We start from the raw sequence: 21,772 nt of genomic DNA on the forward strand, positions 1-21,772 counted from the left end.
CAGTGAATCAAAGGAAAGTTTAAAAAAAACTCCATGATGTTATTAAAAAGACAATAATGCCAATAAAAACTTTTGGGTTGGCATGATTTTGGTTGGTCGGTCGGGTTATTGGGAACAAACAATAAATTTGGGCCAGCCTTATGATGAACCTGATATGTAACCACAAGGGACAGTATTTTGCAGTCAGTGTTCATCATCTTCATCGAGAATCAACAATTTGCCTAAGCTGTGGAACGATCATCCCCTTACAACAGCTTGCAGTAATCAACGATGTGATAAAGTGGTCACAGTATATGCATTTGTCATTCTTCTTTTTAATGCCACACCTGCACTGATCAGGCAATGTTTTGAACACATGCAACTGGCTGTGGTCGCGAGACTTTGCCATGTCTCGAGCCTCTGAAGCAATGCCCTGTTCCTTCAACCAAAAGAGTTGGACATACTCATGCTTGAATGTCAGAGCCCATTTGTTTTGAGCTGTTGTGAACTTCTGATACATGTCAATCTGCTGGTGTTTTGCTTCCCTGCCCTGCATAGAATTTAATCCCAAACCAACACCAAACTTATGGTAGATAATAGTAGCATGGTAAGGAACAGCGTAACCAATGTGCCATATTGTGAGGGAAACTCCAGTAAGGAAAAGTGCATGAGCTGCATGGTACATCTTGCAAACATGCCTGAGTCGGACTAAGTCGCACTCAGAGAACTTTGTCTTTGAAAACAATGCAACAGCTTCCCTTAACACAGTGCAGCAGAAGTGCAGCACCAAAGGGCGGAGCCATTTCTTTCCAATCTCCTCCCCGTCCATTCTTGCAGAAAAGATGATGCTGGTCAAGTTATGGAACCCATTACAGAACTTAAGTGAATCTTCACCTGTAAATCTCACAGTACATTTAGAAGCTACACCTTTCCGAGAAAGTTGAGTTTGGACCTCTTTGTACCACTTGCAGATTCTGTGATGAAGTTTACCAGCTTTTATCTCATTTTTCAAAGCAGATAGATACCGTCCGATCGGTGAATCAACAAACTCTGGACAATCCAAGTTTTTCTTCAGCACAGCCTCCTTGGTCCAATTGGTCACTTCCATCATCAACAAATTATTCATTTGTTGGCAAGCATTATTCTTCACATGAAGTGGGTCAATATAGCATTTATCAGTATATTTCCTGAGTACCGGGGCAAATTCCTGCCGTGACTGCTGCTGTGCAATGAACTTAGTAATCTTAGGGCGCTGAAAGACAGTTTTTTTCAATGCTGCCACTTTTTTAACCGTTTCTAGTCTTTCCAGATACCCCCATGGGTGCCAAGTATCATCTTCACTTTCCCCAATACTGCCATTTAATGTAGAAAGAGAACTTTGTGTTACATTACCAAAGGAGGAGGGGTAGGTTGCTGCATTTGATAGTTCACCACATGCAGATGCAATCCATTTGCAGTCACCCGGTATGAGTTCAAGACTAAATGTGACTTTGGTTTCAAGAACCTCATATTCTTTTCGTTCAATGGACCCCATATCTCCAATTATTTTAGCTAGATGTGAAAAGAAAATGGGATCATCCTCGGCAAGATCTGCACCAAAAATGAGATAGTTGTGATCACAACTGGACACCTGGTCAACGGCGTTGACAAATGAGAGAAGTAGCGAAGTTTTAGTATTGTGCTTCCCCGACGGAGCACCATCGGCCCCAATGGCAATAGCAAAATTACCCCTGTTTTTTCCAAACCAATTCAAACCACTGCCACTCTGCTCAACAAGAACACCATCTATTTTCAAATAGATTTCTGCTAGTTTCAAGAGCGTTGTCTCAAAATCCCTGTAAACTCCACCACAACCTTCTACTGGTTGAGTTCTAGTTTCTTCCATGATAGCATCTAATTCCTGTTTCAGTTCCTTGTATGTCAATGATTCTGGCTCACTATGACCTAGATTAGAACATCTAATGGAGTTGTATTTTCTACTAGAAATCATCCCACCCTTATAAAGTGTTTCAACACACCTCACTACATTCTTTCTAGCATTTCTTTCCTGAATTTTCTTTCGCTTTTTCACCTTGCCCTTTTTAAACAATGCAGTTTTACATGACTTACTTCTTTGGATATAATCATTCAATTCATTAGGTGTGCAGAGCTTTACAAGTGAGAGCCAAGTGGCATCTTTTACATTTTTGATATTGTTACCATGAATGAGCTTCATTGCCTTGGTGGTCTCCTTCATACGAGCGGAAGTTGTACTCCTACTCATCATGCACTGATCTGGATTAGCAGGGCTAAGATGCGTTGGAGTCTTTTGTTTGCCAGGTATTTGACCATTTTCTTGATCCTGAAAGGATAAAGAGCAATTGACATACATTTAGATCATCAACTATAATTGTACTTCCATCTGGCATGAAAATCCTGGCATTTTCCGGGGCTTAATTATCAGCTTAAATGTGCTCTTGCATCCATCTCAAACAGGTAGGTGTGAAACAAAGTCCAAACTGGTCACTTTCAGTGACAGATTTATATTATTGCTAATTGGACTGGTGACGTGATGATCTACATGTGATGGGCTGTCAGAATGGCACAGTCGAAACAGCGGCACCTGGCTGACTCTGTGATATTAAATCTGAAGACTTGTGCTTCCTCTAGGATCCCTCTACGTACCACTAACAGCTGGTTAGCCGAATTGCTACAAACTTGAACTTGCTTGTCCCTCATAATCTTTGGGGTTATATTAGCATTTTTATCCACCTCTAGGCGCTCTAGCCACTCAATCTGAAGAACAGAAAAATTTGAAATGAGGATATCAAATCATGTCCCAATAAATATTGTCATATTGACTATACAGAATAAAAACAAGCAACAATTTACAGGTCTGGGCCCAGTTGTTAGAAAGCATGTATGTTAAAGAACTACTGGCACTGCAGAGTTCTTTCTGACCGTGACTCGTCAATTCAAGCCATTGTAAAATGACCTTGGACGTTGGTAAATGGTGAAATCAAAGGAAGGGACTTCATTAGAGAGACTCTGGTCAAATCAAGAGCTCCACACATAATATTTTTGGACTTACATGTGCGTTTAACTCAGATATCCTTTCCTCCTTTCTGTAAATGTCGCTTTGTAACTGTTCCGCTCGAGTGTTGGATGCTTCTTTCACCGTTTTAAGTTTCTGGTCCCTGGCCCACTGTCCAATCGGGAAACGTTTCCTTTTTGAAGGCTTGACTTCCTTTCAGATGCCGAAGAAAAAACACGATATTTTAATTGACATAAGAACTGTAAACAACATACACTATTACTTTTATCAAGGTTACAGAGTAGTGCCTATGTTGAGTTGATCAACAACATGGTATTGGTGAGAACTCCAGACATGGCCTTGGAACTTCTGATATCGATACACATCTCAAAAGGTCATTGTAAAAAAACAGACAAAATTTGCAGTTTTAAACAGGATTTTCTGAAAAATTATGGTTTGTCCCCCCCCCTTTAAAATATTTCTGGCAGAAACACTGATGACAATTACCCAATTGACAGTGGGTCTTGGGACTCCTTCCATGTCGTTTGAAGGTCCATTTTCATTCATCACGTTGGCTGTGCCCAACATTGCCATAGTGCCAACTTGCTTTTTTCAGTTGTCCAAACTGAATTTAAAAGAAATGTTACTGTCATGTATGATGTATGTCATTGTGTAGGCCTCAGAAACCGCTAACGGTGGCACGTTCAGCTCTGCATGTTGTATTTCATGATTTGTACGGGCAGGTACTGTTGAACGTGCCTGTGCTGTAGTGGGCTTGGTAAGCGGCCTATGTCATGTCATTGTCGTACTACAAAATGTATGATCAACCCCACCCCGACCCCCACCCCATGTCCATTTACTATAGCCTGACGAAGCACCCTTAGGATTAAGCCTACATTCACTTGGCATTATATAACAAGGGCGGATTCAGGGTTTTGAGAACAGGGGGTGGGGGAGCTGGCCAATTCATGGTCAATTTCAAATAAGATTTTTTACATAATTGGGGGGGGGGGCTTAATCTGCCCTTGTATAGAACTAGTCAAGACGGGATGTCATAAGTTACCATGCCTACCCTACCTCCCAAGATGCAGTGAAGGCTTAAGCAGCTCATGAGTTAATGACTAATGTAGTGTGGGAAAATCCAGCCACGACTCATGTCACAGCATGGGCCTGGGGGGCCGGGAGAGCCAGTCCGTCATTATTCATATTGCCAATCGTGTAGAATTGTTTCTTTTATTTCTATTGATCTCAGTTAAAACAATTCCATTTACAGTAACACATGTTAAGTTGGACATATTCTTTATAATATAGGCTTAGACTTAGTTCTATTTAACTAGGCCTACTTTTTTTAAAAACCAAAATGGCCGTCATTGTCGCCCTTCAAGAAGGTCATCACCATGCAGTCAGCCATGGGATTCAGTGACGCATGAACGTCACGTCAAGCATGTGCCATGTCCCTAGAACCATGAAAAAAATTTCAGGTTGGTTCTATTTTCGTACGATCCAAGTCAATACATTTCAGCACAGAGCATACATATTGGTGAATGTCCGAAGTAAAATCGTATCGTTTCAGAATTTTGAAAATGCCAAAGACAAACTAACACGATCATTTCAAAGTCGGGGTTAAGTACTACTTCCGGTAGTCAAAATTGGGGCAAAATCCATCCTAAATTAACGAATATTCATGCATTTTATCAACTCACAAATGAAAAAACTGGTGAAATGCCGCCATGTTGTCTGCTATGATAGTTTAGAACTTAAAAAAAGAGGGCAGCGCCTGCTGGTAGGGAAATATTTGGGTCTTTTCACACTCGTTTTCTTGACCGACGGCGATCGTCGCGCCATCCTCAGTCAAGTTGCGGAACTGAAGCTGGTTGGTATACAGAAATTTGCGGTTTGGCAGCACAGTGTATTGAACGAAAAAATTGGTGTTTATTTCATCAAATTCCAAGCAAAATCAACCGAGTTTGATCAATTTTTCGAAAGATGATATTTTCGCAATCTTCGCTGAACATATCTCACTCAAAGATATTTTCCAGCTTTGCGGCGATATTTGGTAAATTGATTTTTTGCGAAGTGGTTGACCAATCCTAAATGAATTCATATCTTTTAAAACATTTGAGCACCTGGTTTCCTAAATATTTCTTTTTTGGCACTTAATTTGGTGATTTTTCGAAGAAATCTCATTAATATTTATGACGTTTTGGATCACGTGATGTTAATCAAGCCGTTTTTCGCGGCAATTGCGTGCACGACGCGATATTGTAAAAATATTTTAATGCACAGCGTGTCTCAAAAAAAATGTGGTTAAAAGTGAGAATGGCATGATGGTAGCCTGTTTGAGTTCTGTTGATGAATATGCTTAGTCTGACTATAATTTCTACAACTTGTGGCCAAATGACCAGATGATTTTGAGCCTTTTGATAAAGCTACTGGTAGAATACTCGTCAGAAATGTCAGAGCGACAGTGTCTGAGTGAGTGTTATGTTATGTTATGTTATGAGACTGGAGGTATGTCATGTGTTCCACCATATCGTCATTGATATTGACCAGGAATACTATCGATTTGTGTGGATGTGCTCAAACAGTAAAGCATGAGCCATGATGCTTCACTTCCGAAAAGATCCAGGTGACTGAGATGTCTACTACTACTGTTGGGCAATCCGGCTGATTCTTCAGAAATTTCTCTGTATATCCTCTGTGAAAATAAACTTTCTCATAATGATATATCTTTTGTTTGTTTGGTAATTTTAGTTGCCTATGTTTAGGCACTTTTTTGCCAGATTTGCCTGTAAAAGGCTGCCATAGTTCAGGAAAAGAAATCATATACACATTACAATGTGGATCTTCACGGTCCAAAACACCAGGGCCTACTAGGTGACATGGTTCAATAATAGGCATTGTCTGGTAATTTTGGACGACCTTTGGATGGATAGTTTATTTTCCCTGACCCTGGCCTGGGTCTGAACGGGCTTCCAAGCCATCAATGATGCTTATAAAGCCGGGAATAGCCTCATCAGTACCCCCACAAGAGTTATTTTGTGCCAGACATCGCGCACAGAACTTGCCATGATCTCATTTTTAGAGTTGCTGTATCAGTAAAAGATAATACCAAAAAGCTGATAAAGTATGTAATTTCAGCAGCATGACCAATGCCAGTGTTAAAGGTGTAAACTTAAAGAGACAGCGCAATAACTTTCAGATATAACTGTATCGTAATGAGACTGAAGTATGTTAGTCCCCAAATAATAAAACATGATTTCCCGAAAAAAACAGCTCATTTGCACCCCCAGTTCGCTGGCAAACACCATAGCAACCGCCCCTAGCAACGGCTAAAATACCGCACCTCATTATCTATGCGTGACGTCATCTCGGGATTATCGAAAGCGCGCGAAAGCTCAGCACCCGTGGTAGAGCAGAGGATTTGTCGATATCATGCCTCCGAAAAAGGCCCGTGTAGGCGGGCGAAGGTGTAAAGTTTTTAGATGCAGCCAACAAGGGAAGTTTATACATTCCTTTCCTTCAGATAGGGAAAAAGCAAGGAAATGGACTCGTTTCATTCAGATAAAACGGGCCGATTTCGTTCCGAACCAAGATCCGTCAGTTGACTACATCTGTAGTTTTCATTTCGAAGAGGATTGCTTTGAAAATCTCATGCGCTTCAACATGAATAATTCTTCATTGTAAGTACAATATATTCACTTAACTCTCCATCCATTAAGTATTCCTTAAACAAATGCCTATATTCCAATTACAATCCTCACAGAATCAAACGCAACAACACACTGCTATCCCCTCCCTTCCATAAGGAGAGATGACTAACATCGTCGCTTGGCCCGGTCCTGCGTAGGCTATGTGCTACTGATGTTCTGTGTGTATCTATAGGCTACCGGTACTTTATAGGTCAACCTGGACAATTAATAACCGTCTGAAGAAAATACCGTAATCTGGTAATTACCAGGACAACCCAATGAGTGTATGTGGTTCACTGGTGCTGTCAGTCGGTTGTAAGGTGGGTCTCTGGCGGGATTTCTTCCCGCTTCATCACATCTATCTGAGTAACTATATGATGGGGGACTTTTAGTTGCAGCTGGTTCTTAGTGGACATTTCCCATCGTATTGGGCCTATTCAGGCCAATTTCAACACCTTGACGAGCACCAAAATTAATTGGTGAGGTCTAAAGTTCGTACACAATCCAAACTGTCGGCATTCATCAAAGAAATGTGGGGCCGGAACAAGATTATAATTTGCCTATTCTAACTCAATTATCGGGACGCCGATCTTTGATGAATATCTGTTCTTCTAAAGCTTTGGCAAGAAAATATTGCAAGAACAAAGATTTTCAGGACCAAGTAGAGGCTGCGACTGAAGTCCAAACTTCAACCCCAGTTGAAGAAACATCGATTTCTGCATGTCATCAGGCTATGAACAGTGATACTTTACTTTCAGCCTGCAATTGACAAAGTCTGCGGTGCCAACGATTCATGAACCCGCCCCACCCAACGTAGATAGGCCGTTTGTACCACGAACACGTGCTGCTAGCTTGACCACGCCCACTCTGATGAAACCAGCGGTGAGGAAGAGACTGATACATGAAATGATGACAGAGATGTCCCCTGAGACCGTTGATGACATCCCAGATACACCTAATCCTGGCGACTTAGAAGCTGTGGAAAAGTGTATTCAAATGGAAGCTGTAGAATACTTAGACAAGGGTAGGTTAAATTTTAAATGCATTAGGTGTTTCGAAAAAGATATACCAACAATACCGGTACCCTAATAATTCTTAGACTGTTATGGGCTAAATCGGTTTTATTGTTTACAGAAACACAGACCAAAAAGAAGGCAGGTCGCAAACCTAGGAAGGGTCCAGTGTACAAAGTGAGGAAGGTGTTAATCCCAGCAATTAACAGGAAACGGAAACGTCCGCGCGTAAAACATGCAGGAACGGAGTCCGAAGATGATATGTTAGATTGGGAGTTGGATGATAGCACAGAGGAAGAGGCCGACTACGATGACATGTACCAACCTAGCTCCAGGCTACAAGATAGCGCATATAGATATGAGAACGTCCAATTTGATGAAATGACGTGAGTAAAAATATCACTGAGTTTTGCAGGATTCGAGTTCCTCTTAGGCGCCAAATGTTCACCTAATGCTCCCCGTTTTTTTTCTTCAGGGTGGAAGATGACAAGTCACCCGTTGAACAAGAAAAGTTCATCGTATTTGAGGGCGCCTTGCTTCAGATACTTAAGAGTATACCAAAATGTCGGTGTGCCGGTTCAAAGAAAGTCTATAAACGGTTAATGGGCTCTGCTCTCTTAGCCAAAATCGTATGCCAGGAATGTTCGGAAACAGTTTATTGGGAAAGCCAGCCAAAGCGGAGAAACACCTATTGGGGAAATATTCTGATCAGCGCCGCAATCTTATTCTCAGGGTCGCTTGCATCGAAGGCATTGCGAGTTTTTTCGTAAGTACAAGAGCCCTTTTTGAGTACGTCTACTGCGTATCCTTGTTTGATTCATGCACATCTGCTCCCTGTCCCCGGGCCCTGTCCATGCAGTTACGCCCATAGACCTACCTACACGTAGCTGTTGCGGTCCGTGGGAGATGACACTATAATAATTTGGAGAAGGGGAAGGAAGCGGCTGACATAATTAGAACGTCACAACTTTTACCTGTGTTACAGATTCGCCAATATCAAGGTTCACTGTCGACGGACATTTTACTACCATCAGAAGCATTACTTGCGCCAAGCTGTTAGGACCGTATGGAAGAGGCTGCAGTCGGGTCTTCTTGATGGCCTGAGAGGTCGGCAGCTCATGTTAGGTGGCGATGCCCGCTGTGATTCTATGGGACATTCGGCTAAATACGGGACTTATTCGTTACTGGATATTGAGCAGAACAAGATAGTAGCAACGGAAATGGTTCAGGTTAGTTTTCAAACAGCTGCTTGTTGACATCATCCTTATTTCACTGACCTACAATCATCTTCATAATATTTTTTGATATAATATTCTGTTTTTTCTTTCAGAGCAATCAAGTGAAGAATAGCTACAACATGGAGCTCAAAGGGCTGCAGCTATGCAGGGACACCCTGGGAGAACAGGACATCAAGGCTTTCATCACAGATCGCCACCCACAGATTGCCAAATGGGTCAGGGAAAAATGGAAAGTGCCTCATTTTTACGACTGCTGGCATATTGTAAAAAGTAAGAATTCATCTCACCAATATATTTGTGATGTCATGCTATACAATTCATACTAGTATTACATTGATTCACATTCCTTTCCTACTTGTACCTGCCATTATATCTTCAGGTGTGGTGAAGAAGATGGAGATAATTGCCAAGAAGAAAGGTTTCGAGATCATTAGTGACTGGATTAAGAGCGTCAAGAATCATCTCTACTGGGCAGTGTTGACGTCTTCTGGTGATCCGGACGAAATTGAGAACAGATGGAGGGCAACCATGGAACATGTACAGGGCATACACAAGAACTGTACTCACGGGAGATTGGTGGGGCGCCGGAAGAAGAACTATCTAAAACGAGGTGTGATAATTATCTCTCAGTCATTTTTTGGTTTCGTCAATGAAAATGGTCGGGTTATACTATGTGTCGGTTTCCTCCAGTAGATCTGATTTTTCTACTGAACGATATTTTTCGTATTTGTTTGTTGCAGGATCTGCGGCCGCCGTTGAGCTTGAAGAAAAACTAACCGGCACACGTCTCATCAACGACATAAGGAAAATGTCAACTTTGGGCCAGACCAGCGGAGTGGAACACTTCCACATGCTCATCAATCAGTTCGCCCCCAAAATGTTCGCGTTTGCCTTCGAGACAATGACTACCAGGTAACAATACAATACGAGTGTGATCGGAAGGGGAGGCGGAATGTGGCGAATGTAGCGGAACATACTTCATCATAATTCTCATCATTTACATGTTGTGATCGAGAAGACCTATGCGCAATTCAGTGAATTGAGAATGAAATAGTGTTGTACAATTCGGTGACATGAATGACGTTGTCTTTTCAGGGTGTACCTGGCAGCACTGCATTACAACGAGAATGCTGGAAGGGCCAAAGCAACAACGAATGATGGTGCTGCCCGGTACAATGTTGCATACCCAAAGTACAAGAAGGGCAGCTACACAGTTAAAAAGATTCTCACCAATTGCACATATGGTAAGCCGGTAGCATAGAATGTAAATCAAGTTCATTTATATGAATCGGTAACCTATTTATCATTACATCGTTTTATAAGTACAGTTTCCTAAAGATTTTTCGGTCTTCACTTGCAGATTACGTGGCCGATTGCTTCGAGGAAGTGATGAAGCTTGCCCAAGACAAGGGTTATAGAGAGGCAAATCTGCTTGAGAACCCGACGCCAGAGATCCCTCCATCACTCACCTCCTCATTTGAAAACAGGCTTCCAAAAGAAGAGGCAATAGCAGCAGGGCATCAGTCACGTTTCAACAAATTATAAAAATATCTCCGTCAAATCAGTTTCTCGTGTTTCCCTAGACACATCTTACCGCTTTGATTGCAATTTGCCATCCCAGATGTGGCCACTACATGACGTTTTTAGTTGTAGTAAAGGAAACTAAATGAAACAGAGTGTACATACAAATAGATATACCGGTTCTCATTTTATTCACATCACACCAGTGTAGAACATCCTAAACCAACAAAAATAAATGATAATAAAGATTCGTCCCTTAATGTTGGTAATTTTTCATTGGCACTCCTCTTGAACCCCTTAAAAACGTAACCCTCCTCATCTGGCGGGGGGTGGTGGGCTCTGATGCAGGCCACTGCGCAGGCAGGCAAAACGATACGGTTGTCCTTTCCCACAGGGCCCCAACACCATCTGATAAGTTGTCGGTAGGCAACATGTCTATACTTTACATGGCTGGGTCCCTCGACAGCCTTCCCCCCGTACTGCTGCCTGTAAAAACTCCACGCGTTCTGGAGGTTCCATGGGTCGAGGCAGACAGAGTAAAACCCAGGATGCTCGGTGATGCAGGCTGGTAGGACCCCTGTCACATCTTCTGCCTCCTCCATCTTATGAACTGTCTGGCCATACTCCCGACAGCACCTGCACTCTTTCTCCTTGGGCATGGTTTGGCAGTTCGGACCACACTTGCACCTGAAGTGAAAAAGAGAAAGGACCTGACATGAACCATCTCATGATCAATATACCATATCTTACATAAGACATTGGAGGGTTAATAGCACACTTTCTAACGATTGGACTGGTGCCAAGAGATCACTATGGGTATCGTACACTGTTGCATCAATGCATGTAGTGTAGGCGCGGTGAGCTTGGTTTGGATCGCTAAATTAGAAAAAGTGGAGGGGTTATATTTTCATGTTCAGTGACATCTTGTAGAACTGATTGATATATATAACATACCAGTCGGATATGGTCACTGGAGTACAAAGTCTCCTCCAATCATCAAGTTGGTCCGCCGACTCGTCAGACTCTTCCCCCGATTCCTCTGCGTCCGGGTCGTACACATGCGGCTCCAAAACATCTAAAATTTCCACGCTTTCTGCCCCTGAAGTAAACTCTTCATCCCCCTCATCGTTCAGAGGGCGTATGGAGAAACTATCCTCCGATGATTTAGAAATTTCATCATCAGATGACGCCGAAATCCACGAACTTTCATCGCTCTCCTGGAGATCCATTGCTGTCTTTCTGTACTACGCTGTGTTTTGATGCCGGCGGAATCCCGGGTTGACGTCACTGACCTCATTATAATATTTGGCGCGAGCTATAATTTGGGGAAATCTTCTAAGGCTAATTACGGGGCTAATAGGTGACGCATCGAATTTTTTTCTCTGGTGCATGGTTTTTGTGGTATTTGGCACATGTTTATGTGGAAATAAATAAGGAAAGCCGAAATTCGCGAAAGACCTTGCGCTGTCTCTTTAACCTATTACAGGACATCTTCCTGCAAGATTGTGATTGGTTTAACTTGAAGTTTGTCAATTTGACTGTTGTAATTGTACATCCATGCTGTTGTCATTCAGGAAAAATCTGCTTTATCTTTCAGCTAATACTTTCACTTCTCCAGTCAATCGGGAAGCTGTTGAATGGTGTAAACAATCATTAGCAAATAACGTCACGAATGAAAAAAAGTTTGATTCCTTCCACTTGAAAAGTTCAACAGCACCACTTGCAAGAATTTGAATTTGGCATTGTGTTTTACACCCTTCAACAATTGACTGTCTGTTTGTTATTGGTGTTCTTGTTTCAATGTTAGCGTTTCACTGTTAAAGAGTTTCAAGATGCAGAAGAGAGGATTAGTTATCTTTAATGTTAAGTTTCTTCTTTGCATCATTTTGTCATTAAATTTGGGCAATGGTGGTCTCATGAAAGGAGGGATGGGACGGCAGGATGGGCTATTGGACAAGTTTTCATAATCAGTATTCTAGAACACGTTTTGTAGCGATGGTGGCGATCCTAGTGTTCGGGCCTCTTCGGCTCAACTTCGGGTGTGGTCGGAACCTAAATCCGGCAGCAACATTTTCTGACAAAAATCAGAGGCAACTTAAACGTATTTTCCAGCCGTGCGACAGAAATAATCATTTTTACTATCGTGTTATTCAGTCAAAGATACATATAACAATAAATATCAGTCATTACTTCTGAGCACGCGCGATGTTTTTGATGAGTTGGGTGCATTTATTCAACAAAATTACGTGAAAAAATTGCAATTTTTCGGGCGACGACCGCTGTTCAAAGTCACGTAAACAGCAAACCTCAGGACTTTTTACACTTTTTTCTTAATGAAACTACTAATTAATGTTTCATCCAGAATAATATGTTCCGTTTACATGTCATTCAGAAAGATTTTGGCAACTTTAGGATCGATTTCCGACTTCATATTTTTCACGCCTAAACGTACGCGATAATGAGCTCGTAATGATATGCAGTGACGTCATAGCGCAGAGAGAATTATGCGGAAATGGGGGCGCGGCCAACTGACTGAAGTACTCTATTAAAGACTTCATATTTTTCACGCCTAAACGTACGCGATAATGAGCTCGTAATGATATGCAGTGACGTCATAGCGCAGAGAGAATTATGCGGAAATGGGGGCGCGGCCAACTGACTGAAGTACTCTATTAAAGAAATGAAATTGTACATCCTTTCAGTTGTATTCATTTACTTAATTTTTTATTATTAAAGTGAATAAGGTGGTGCTGAGGCTTCAACATGAGGCATCAACATATGAAGGGAATGTTTGTTGTACATTAAAATAATGATAATAATGATGATGTATTACTTGCTTTTCAATTTCTCTAACATCTCTGTCTGTGCTAGTTTTTTGCCTTCCTCTAAAAAAGTCTTCTTAACGGTTTCTTCGTCAAAACTGGCATCATAATTAGCCTCCCTTTGTTTCTTTCTAATGGCATTCTTCAAGGAAATGTACTTCTTCTCCTTGAGGATTAAACTGAATTCCTCTGTAGAGATGCGAGAGTCAGTTAAGGCTTTACTGACCAAATCATTGATAGTGTTAAGTTTGGAAATGGCCAATTGTGATATCTTCTCATGCTTTTGCTATGACCTTCTTCTGAAAACTAAATAGTGATGAAATAATGGCACTTGCTATTGTCACACCACCCAAAGCAAAACCTATTTGAGCATTAATGACTCCTGCTACTGCTGAAATACCAGCAGACCCAGCAGCCACAATTGTCAAATTTAGGGCATGGCTAACCCCAGTAATCACATCAAAAGCTTTCTTGTATTTCATAAATGTTTTTCGCCTGCATTCAATCTCAGATTCAAAGAACTTTTTAACTTCACTGATTTGATTAAGTCTGAAACCCTGAGGATTCAAATTATGAGACATCAAATCATGAGGGCTGAAGTCGGACTTCGTCAAGATCGGTTGGTTATTCTGTTCATCGATCATATCTTGATGACTCATATCTTGATGACTCAAATATGGAAAAAGCCTACTTCTGTCTTCCATTTGATTAACCTCGTCAGTACCAGGGCCAAATGTCCCCAGAATACCAGGGTATTTTTGGCATTTTTCAAGGTTTGATATAGTTTGTTTGTAAAATCCGTAGCAACCAAGTCTTTGGAGATAGACCTAATAAAGTATACATTTTCGGAAAGGGGAAAGATAGTGCTATCGATTGGTATTGGTTACCAATATCGATTGATTGGTTTTTTGATTTTTGTGATTTTCATAATAAAACAATGATTTTTTTGGTAAACTATGACTTCTTTTATTCCTTCCTGAACAAAGAATCAATTATTGATAGGTCTGATCATGTACATCTACATGTAACAGAAATCGATTCGAAAATGTTCCACCACGTGGTAAAATTGGTTTGACTTGCACTGTGTATAACTGTGTATAGAGCTGGCATACAGCCGCCAAAAACCCGGAACCGAGGCGCCATCTATCCAGGCAAAGGTCTAACTGGCCCTAACGAACATCAAACACATTAAAACAAGCAATAGTTCAGCGTACCAGGCTTGAGAGAAACAAATTCTTTTGTGACCGGTTTGTTGGTCGCTGGTAAAAAACCTTATTTGAGAACGACCGACTTGTCGGTCGGCGGTACTTAACAGGTTAATGCGAAAAACTAGAATCAACAGCAGCATTAATATATCTGTCTGTAGCATTAGTAGATGTTCTATAAGTAGATGTTCTATAACCAGGTGGTTTAATCACAACAGGTGATTTAATCACAAGGGGTTTGATATCAACAATAGGTGTTATTACTGGTTCATTATTTGATGCCTCATCTTGTGATGGTTTTTCTCCGTATTTTGACGACTTATCTTTCTTTTCTAGCTCCTCTAGCTATTTGTAAAACTATTCTAGCCTTTCTTTCCAGTTCTTTGGTCTCTTGGTGTATCCCCAAGTTCTGTTCATTTAATTAGAATAAAAGTTAAGTCCTGAAGCTTGCTTAACTCTGATAGTTCTTTCTAAGTCTTCTGATGTACATACATTTCTTTGAATTTGATTACTTACTTCGATCATAAAATTAACAGTTTCAAGTTTTCTGCCAGTTAGATACATTTCATTGTTTAAAATCCATATCTGATTAAGTAGAGAAGCTTTTTCAAATTCAATGTACATGTAACCATTAAAATACTGGTAAATGATTCTTTTCCAATCTGATACCACATTTTGGTCTCGATAGACAAACCAGTTCTAATTAATCATTTTTTTCATGAAATTAATAGACCTATCTAACAGTTCTTTAAAAAGACCCCAATCTACTGTAGAACTTTTCTGTCTGTTTTCTGTCTTATCCATGGGTCTCATGTTAAACCAAGCATAACACAGTTCAGGTAATCTTTGAATTCCTTGATTCGTAAAACATGATCTAACTCCTCATCTACTATTGGTGATAGACTCCTCTGGTACTCTAACCACCGTGAGAAGAAACTGTCTGAACAACCTAAATGATGATGATGATTTCATGTTGGAGTTACCAGTTAACTCTCCTTTAGAAATACGGTTTAAACCTACCCTTATTTTATGACTGTCTCTATTACCACTCTTATTAAGGTAACCTTTGTAGCTAGAGTTCCAACATTATCTACAGCTACCTCTATTTCCATTTTTAGCGAACTCACCATCACTTAGTAATTTAACTTCATTACATTTATTGCATTTCTTGGTTAACGTGGAACCACATGCTTTACAACAATCCAGGAATTTATTATGTCTGTTCTTTTCAAAATCACTTTCAGGTTTTGTTACATAGCATTTAACACATTTAAATGTAGGTCCTGAAACTACCAGTTGATACTGATTAACAGGATACTGATAAACATTGACCGTACCATAACTATTGTTAAATATTTCTCCTTCCATTTCTAGCTTGATGTAATAGAAAAAAGTTTTATTAACTTATTACTTAAGAGACTTAATTTCTGAAACTGGTAACCATTCATTGAATTTGTCACTGTAACCCTTCCACTTCACTAATCCATATTTGTTACCTTTACTGGTCTTGTACCTTAATAACTTCTCGATATTGTACTCTAGTTGGTCAGGATTAGGAACATAGCTCAATTCCTCTTCATAGAAATATCCTTGAATTTCCTCCTTGAGGTAATCTTCAAGCTTGTAGACAATAGGATGAGTGAAGATTATATGTTTGATTTAGAATCCTCAGTGAAGTTTGGCAGATAGCCTTTATCGAAAATGGACTTGTACTTTGAAATTCTTACACTGTCACCTACTTTGTACTTTGGATCACCAAATGTCTCTTTGAGGTGAAGACTGTAAAGATTGTACCATACTGCTCCTTAGTGTAGAGAAACTTAGGTATCTACCTGTTACTTTTATCATATTTTATGGCCCCCTCTGATTTTCGACTCAGTAGAGTAGATCACTTATTTAAGTAAATTTTGTGGAATACTTCTAGCTATGTGTCTTGTAATGCAATCTGACTGGAACCTTGTATGTCAGATTCGTATTTACCGCAATTTAAGTCAAAATCACAGCCCCTCCCCTATTTCAATTCCCTATGCATCGTAATGCTTTGCACTTTCAAGTTTCGTGTACACCCTGTGTGTAGTTTACCGTGTACTTGGTGTACTGTGTTTATACATGTTATTCTGCATGCGTTTTGACAGATGTCAGAGTCGACTTCGGAGTGTATTTTCATCAATCTATCAAGTTCCATTTATCTCATCCCTCAAAATTCATAATCTCTCGGCATTTTTATATCGTTTCACGAATAAGTCGTGGTGTTAGACCACAATTGCCGCATTTTATTCAAGTTTCATTTGGGATGACTTCTTCACAGGTTCCGTCGAACAGCCAACATGGCGCTGACGTCACCCTGTTATTTTTCCTATTTTCGAAAATCACTCAGAACTGACTCTCACCTCTGTCCACATTCATGTAGCTTGGTAAAAGTGATCTTGGGTAACACCTTTCGCAAATCGTACCTCTCTTGTGACATTTTTCTCCGTAAAAATCGACACATTTTGACCTGTTTGTGAACTTTCATACGGAGCGATTTTCATCTCGTGTTCATACATGGCATATGCCCTTTGGGTGACGACACCGGGTTTCGCAACCTGATTCCGAGTTCACATGTTTTTAACTTTGTGGATTGTTTTAAAACTTTAGAATCTCAAAATTAGATATATGTTCCATTTAATCGAGCAATCTCATTCTTGATACTCATGTCAGAATTATTTGCGAAACCTTTGAATTCGTATTGCGATTTCCGTCGTCTGCTATTTTCGGTCCATCATCACGTGGTTTACAACCACATTTTTCTACTATAACAATGGCCCCGAGTCGTCGTGTGATGAATATATAACCGTTTAAACTCTCTAAAACCTATATTCATGTATTTTTATCCACGTTTCTCACGTTTTGAGTTAAAACTCGGAAGGAAACGACCCCGTGTTGGTTCTGGAAGCGTTTTATTGCGACTTTGATTTTGGAAATTCGGCCATTCCGCACCCTGTCTTTATGCGCAAAATTATACCAATTTTTTGGGCCGAATTTCGATACTAATTCCCCTCTAGAATAATTCTGAACCAACATTTCTTCTAGAAACTTCATCCTTTTAAAGATGAAACCTTAGTGTATCTTAGGTATGTAAATTTGAGTAGTGAATCGGTAAGAGAATTATTTTCTGCAACAAATTGTAAACTTGATGTAAACGTCATTTAGCGAAACCGTGTAACCCGTTTTTGTCGTATTGTTTACCACAGCTGTTTCAGCTAAGCCTAAACATGACATCGAAATGATCCATCCCCAGCACAGGCCTGCTGCCCAGTGATTGGCCAGCCCAATAAGCGTGTATCACCTTTATGTATCATTGGACCCTCGCTGCATCGCAATACACATTTCGTCTGAAGGGTAAAATGCGTTGGAGTGATTCAAAACACGCGCGCAATCCTGTAGACGTTCTGCTAAAAGATACGTCGACTTTGATTGGCTCATTGGCTCTGTCACATGCCATGCCACCCGGCTACAAACTTGCGTGAAATTCCGATCCGAATTGACGAAACCGCGACGATTTACGGTATTTTTATTGATTTTTCAACAAGTTGCAGATTTCGGAATTTCATCAAACTAGATAACCAGGTAGGCATAATATCACACATCATAAATACCCACGCCGTTTGACAAATCTCAATTCAGTTTCGTGCAAAATCGTGCGCTTATTCAGACATTTCGAGAACTTCGATCTGCTCCGAATCAAGATGGCCGGCTTGCAGACTGAGATTAAGACGGGGTGTCAAGTTTATCTTACAACATCGGATTCCCTTGATCGTTTATTTGTAAAATGAGTTACCTTCAATATTAATTGATATCGTAACTTTGATTAGTTTCCATTTTTAAATGTTAGTTTGCTGTATCTATGCAGACATTTGCATTTGAAACCCGGGGGCATGAACATTGTCCAGTCTTAAGTTTGTTGGTCGAGTCTATTGCGCTGATAGAGGTGCGGCTTGGGTGGAAATATAAATAAGTCAAAATTTTGGGCAACTTGTAACCAAAACATGAGTTAGTACTTATTGTAGTCTATGTGGAAAACATATTCAGGGATGTTTTTGATAAATCTGGTCTTCAAACTTTCAAACCACGGATTTTTTTCGGTATATGCTAAAGCTTATCACCCTTGGCCAAAATGGACTTGCCCTTTGACCTACACTTTGGGTTTGTTTTGAGTTTTCTGTACAGGGTGATGCTAAATCAGTGTCTTGTGTTGATTTCGTGCATGTATAAAGCATTGCTCAGTGACTACATTGTAAGATATGTCTGACTCTTACATATATTGACGGTAGCCCTTTTTAAGCATTTATTGAAAGAACACAATTGATCAGTACACAAGGTTGTGTTGTTAGTAGGGAGTTGCAGGAAGGCTGAAAACAAAACTGTAAAATTCTTTACCGGGTACCCCTACCAGACTTGTTTTGTTTTATAATGTGTAGTCTTTCATGTTCCTTATCCGTGGCTGCCAGGTGTGCCGGTCATCCTTGAGTTACTAGATTTTCCTTTTTCTTTAATTTCAGTTGGTTGTGTACCGTTCTCAACTTGCTCTGGCTCTTAACTTCGAGAGTGTTTCAAACAACGTCCGTACACATACCGTAGCCTTCTGGATTCGAGGTCCATCCTGAAATTATGTGGTTGCGTGGAGAGTAGGCCTACTACATCCGCCCAGATCAGTGATCTACTACAAAAAGATTAGTGGTAAGTGATGGTACTCTAAATTGTAATTGACTCTGCACTAGAAATTAGAATGCCGTTGATTGATGCATAAGGCTTGATTGATATCGATGGATTAGAATTCCCCAGAAGACGTGTAGTATAAGTTTTAGTACATCCTGGTCTTCTTGGCTTGCATTGAAGCACAGACCTTGTCCCCCCCCCCGCGCCATTTTGCAACCCGTTCTCGCTCCTAATTTTTACAATTCCAGGTATGGTCTAGTCCATGAAATGGACACGTCTTTGACTTCGTATGATGCTGACTGCCCTCCTCAGAAGAAAACGAGGTTGGAATCTAAAGTTGGTTCGGGTGGCCATAAACAATATTTTGGGCGGAAACGCAGGAAATCCAAGGCATCCAAGTCAAACGTTACGTCGTCTATGTTCAATGTTGGGTACTCTGTTCTGTTTAAATTATTTATTTTTATTTATTTATTCGTGTAAAATACATGTACAATATTTGATATAACATGACAAGACATTGGATTATGAACAAAATAAAACGTACATGCATTACACTGGTAACCATGTAGGTCGAGACCTATTATATGGCACCAGATAATATGGGTTGTGTCGTCGGGGTGCCGGCGACATGCACACTAAGTGGGCCGACAGTTTGCACAACGGCAGAAAGTGACGAAAGTGCACATGTCGTCGACATCCAAACGATCCAACCTGTCAAAATAATAAACATTAAGGGACGATTTAAAATGCATTTTTTTCAAATTATGTTATTGGACCGGGAGGCTGTTCCACAGCTTCGGTGTCCTCACCCAGTATGAGGCACCGAACGTCTCCGAGTGGAATCTCGGCTGCGCCAGTCGTAAACCGTCGCCCCTTACAGCCGGGGTTATATAAAAACGTGCATTAAAATCCAGGACATTATAATAAGAATCGTGCATAAAAACTAGATCCTTGATTTCCCGACGGTACGACAGGGGCAGCAGAGACAACGCTCGCAGACGCTCCACATATGGCATATCAGGGCCTAAAATGTGACGAGTCACCCTCCGCTGGACACGCTCTAAAGTTTCAAGATCACGTCGCACATGTGTGTCGAATACCACCGTACCATATTCAAGGCGACTACGCACAAGTGATTTATATAACATGATATTTAAATTAACGTCTGCAGTACGCCCGCATACACGCCTGATCATACCCCACATTCTACTTGCACTGCTTGCAATACCATTGACATGAGATGACCATGACAGGTCCGAAGAAAAGACAATACCAAGATCCTTGAATTTATCAACCCGAGACAATGCAAAACCATTGATATTATAAAAGAAGTGTGTCGGATTTAACTTCCTAGTAACACTCATGACCATGCATTTGCTTGGGCTAAATGTCATGCCCCACCGTTTACTCCAAGCGTACAATTTATCAAGGTCGGTCTGAAGTAGCAGACAGTCGGTTACAGACTCTATCTCCCTACACATTTTGGAATCATCAGCAAAAAGATCCATGGCAGTACCGTCACTAACGACCTCAGCAATATCATTTACGTACAATAAGAATAAAAGAGGGCCTAAAATTGACCCTTGCGGCACACCAGACAGTACATCTAAAAGTGATGACTCCGAGCCATTAATCACAACTCTCTGCTTCCTATTTGTAAGATACGACGTTAACCAACTCAGAAGACGTCCACAGATTCCAAAGGAACGAATCTTATGTAATAAGAGGCAATGGGGAACGGAATCGAAAGCTTTAGCAAAATCCAAATATATAACATCAGTTTGACCCCCACTATCTAAGACCTGGCCCAGTCTATGCTGGAACTGAACAAGCTGAGTGGCCGTTGACCGCCTGTTACAGAAGCCATGCTGGCCTTTATAGACTGACGGACTTAAGACTGGATAGATACTGTTATAAATGCAACGTTCCATTACTTTAGAAACCACAGATAGGAGAGACACGGGTCTATAATTTGAAATCAAATGCTTGTCTCCCTTCTTGTACACTGGCACAACGTTAGCGATTTTCCAATCGTTTGGTAAAACACCTGTCTGCATTGAAACGTTGAATAAAAATGCGAGTGAAGAACACAGTGTAGAGGCACACTCCCTCAGAACACGATTAGAGACCCTGTCAGGCCCACAGGCCTTAGTCTTGTCCAGCCTGTTTAATACCGATTTCACCTCAACTGCTGTAAAGTTAACAGAATCAAGGTTATAATTATCATACATGGTAACATCAGGTTTTCTCAAGTCGTTGTGATGAGAAAAATTGGAATAAAAATAACCATTGAAGGCATTTGCCTTGCGCAGAGGAGTCACAAAAGACTCATTGCCCAGCTTCGCTGTCTCTGGTACAGAGTTTGATTTGGTTTTTGCGTGATAGAAGTTCCAAAAACGTTTTGGGTTTCTACGCACTTCTGATCCAAGATTGTTTACATTCGCTTTGTATTTGTCACGGGTCAAATTTCTGAGTTCATTGCGCAGGCGCCGGTATTTCCTCCAACTAGAGTCACTGTTCCTGTTTTTTGCGCAGCGGCGGGCAGCATTCACTTTTGTTGACATGCGTCTCACTTCGCGGTCAATCCATGG

The 21,772-nt window shown here is 40.8% G+C and overlaps 2 protein-coding genes across 5 annotated transcripts in view; one reads left to right on the forward strand and one right to left on the reverse strand.

Moving 5' to 3' along the window:
* Window positions 1-21,772, reverse strand: part of LOC135494137 (kelch-like protein 8) — a 322,348-nt gene that overhangs the window by 26,663 nt on the left and 273,913 nt on the right. The window contains exons 8-11 of one of the 4 annotated variants that reach the window (XR_010448352.1): window positions 3,500-3,617; window positions 3,050-3,205; window positions 2,644-2,754; window positions 1,449-2,320 (exon numbers count right to left, since the gene is read on the reverse strand). The exons of the other annotated variants lie outside the window; for them this stretch is intronic. The gene's annotated coding sequence lies outside the window, so the exon portion shown is untranslated. Of the gene's footprint in view, window positions 1-1,448; window positions 2,321-2,643; window positions 2,755-3,049; window positions 3,206-3,499; window positions 3,618-21,772 lie in introns of those variants that run through there. 4 annotated transcript variants of the gene reach the window in all.
* Window positions 7,959-10,480, forward strand: LOC135493502 (uncharacterized). Its single transcript, XM_064780880.1, has 8 exons — window positions 7,959-8,083; window positions 8,173-8,463; window positions 8,683-8,926; window positions 9,028-9,205; window positions 9,315-9,545; window positions 9,676-9,847; window positions 10,031-10,179; window positions 10,296-10,480. Exons 1-8 carry the CDS (start codon window positions 7,959-7,961, stop codon window positions 10,478-10,480), a joined length of 1,575 nt encoding a protein of 524 aa, XP_064636950.1.

Source organism: Lineus longissimus, chromosome 9, assembly GCF_910592395.1.
Source record: "Lineus longissimus chromosome 9, tnLinLong1.2, whole genome shotgun sequence".
Taxonomy (NCBI): domain Eukaryota; kingdom Metazoa; phylum Nemertea; class Pilidiophora; order Heteronemertea; family Lineidae; genus Lineus; species Lineus longissimus.

Coding starts and splice junctions, on each gene's coding strand:
- LOC135493502 (XM_064780880.1), top strand. CDS start 7,959: ATGTTAGATTGGGAGTTGGATGATAGCACAGAGGAAGAGGCCGACTAC. Junction 9,206..9,314: donor CTGCTGGCATATTGTAAAAA/GTAAGAATTCAT, acceptor TTATATCTTCAG/GTGTGGTGAAGAAGATGGAG. Junction 10,180..10,295: donor TCTCACCAATTGCACATATG/GTAAGCCGGTAG, acceptor CTTCACTTGCAG/ATTACGTGGCCGATTGCTTC.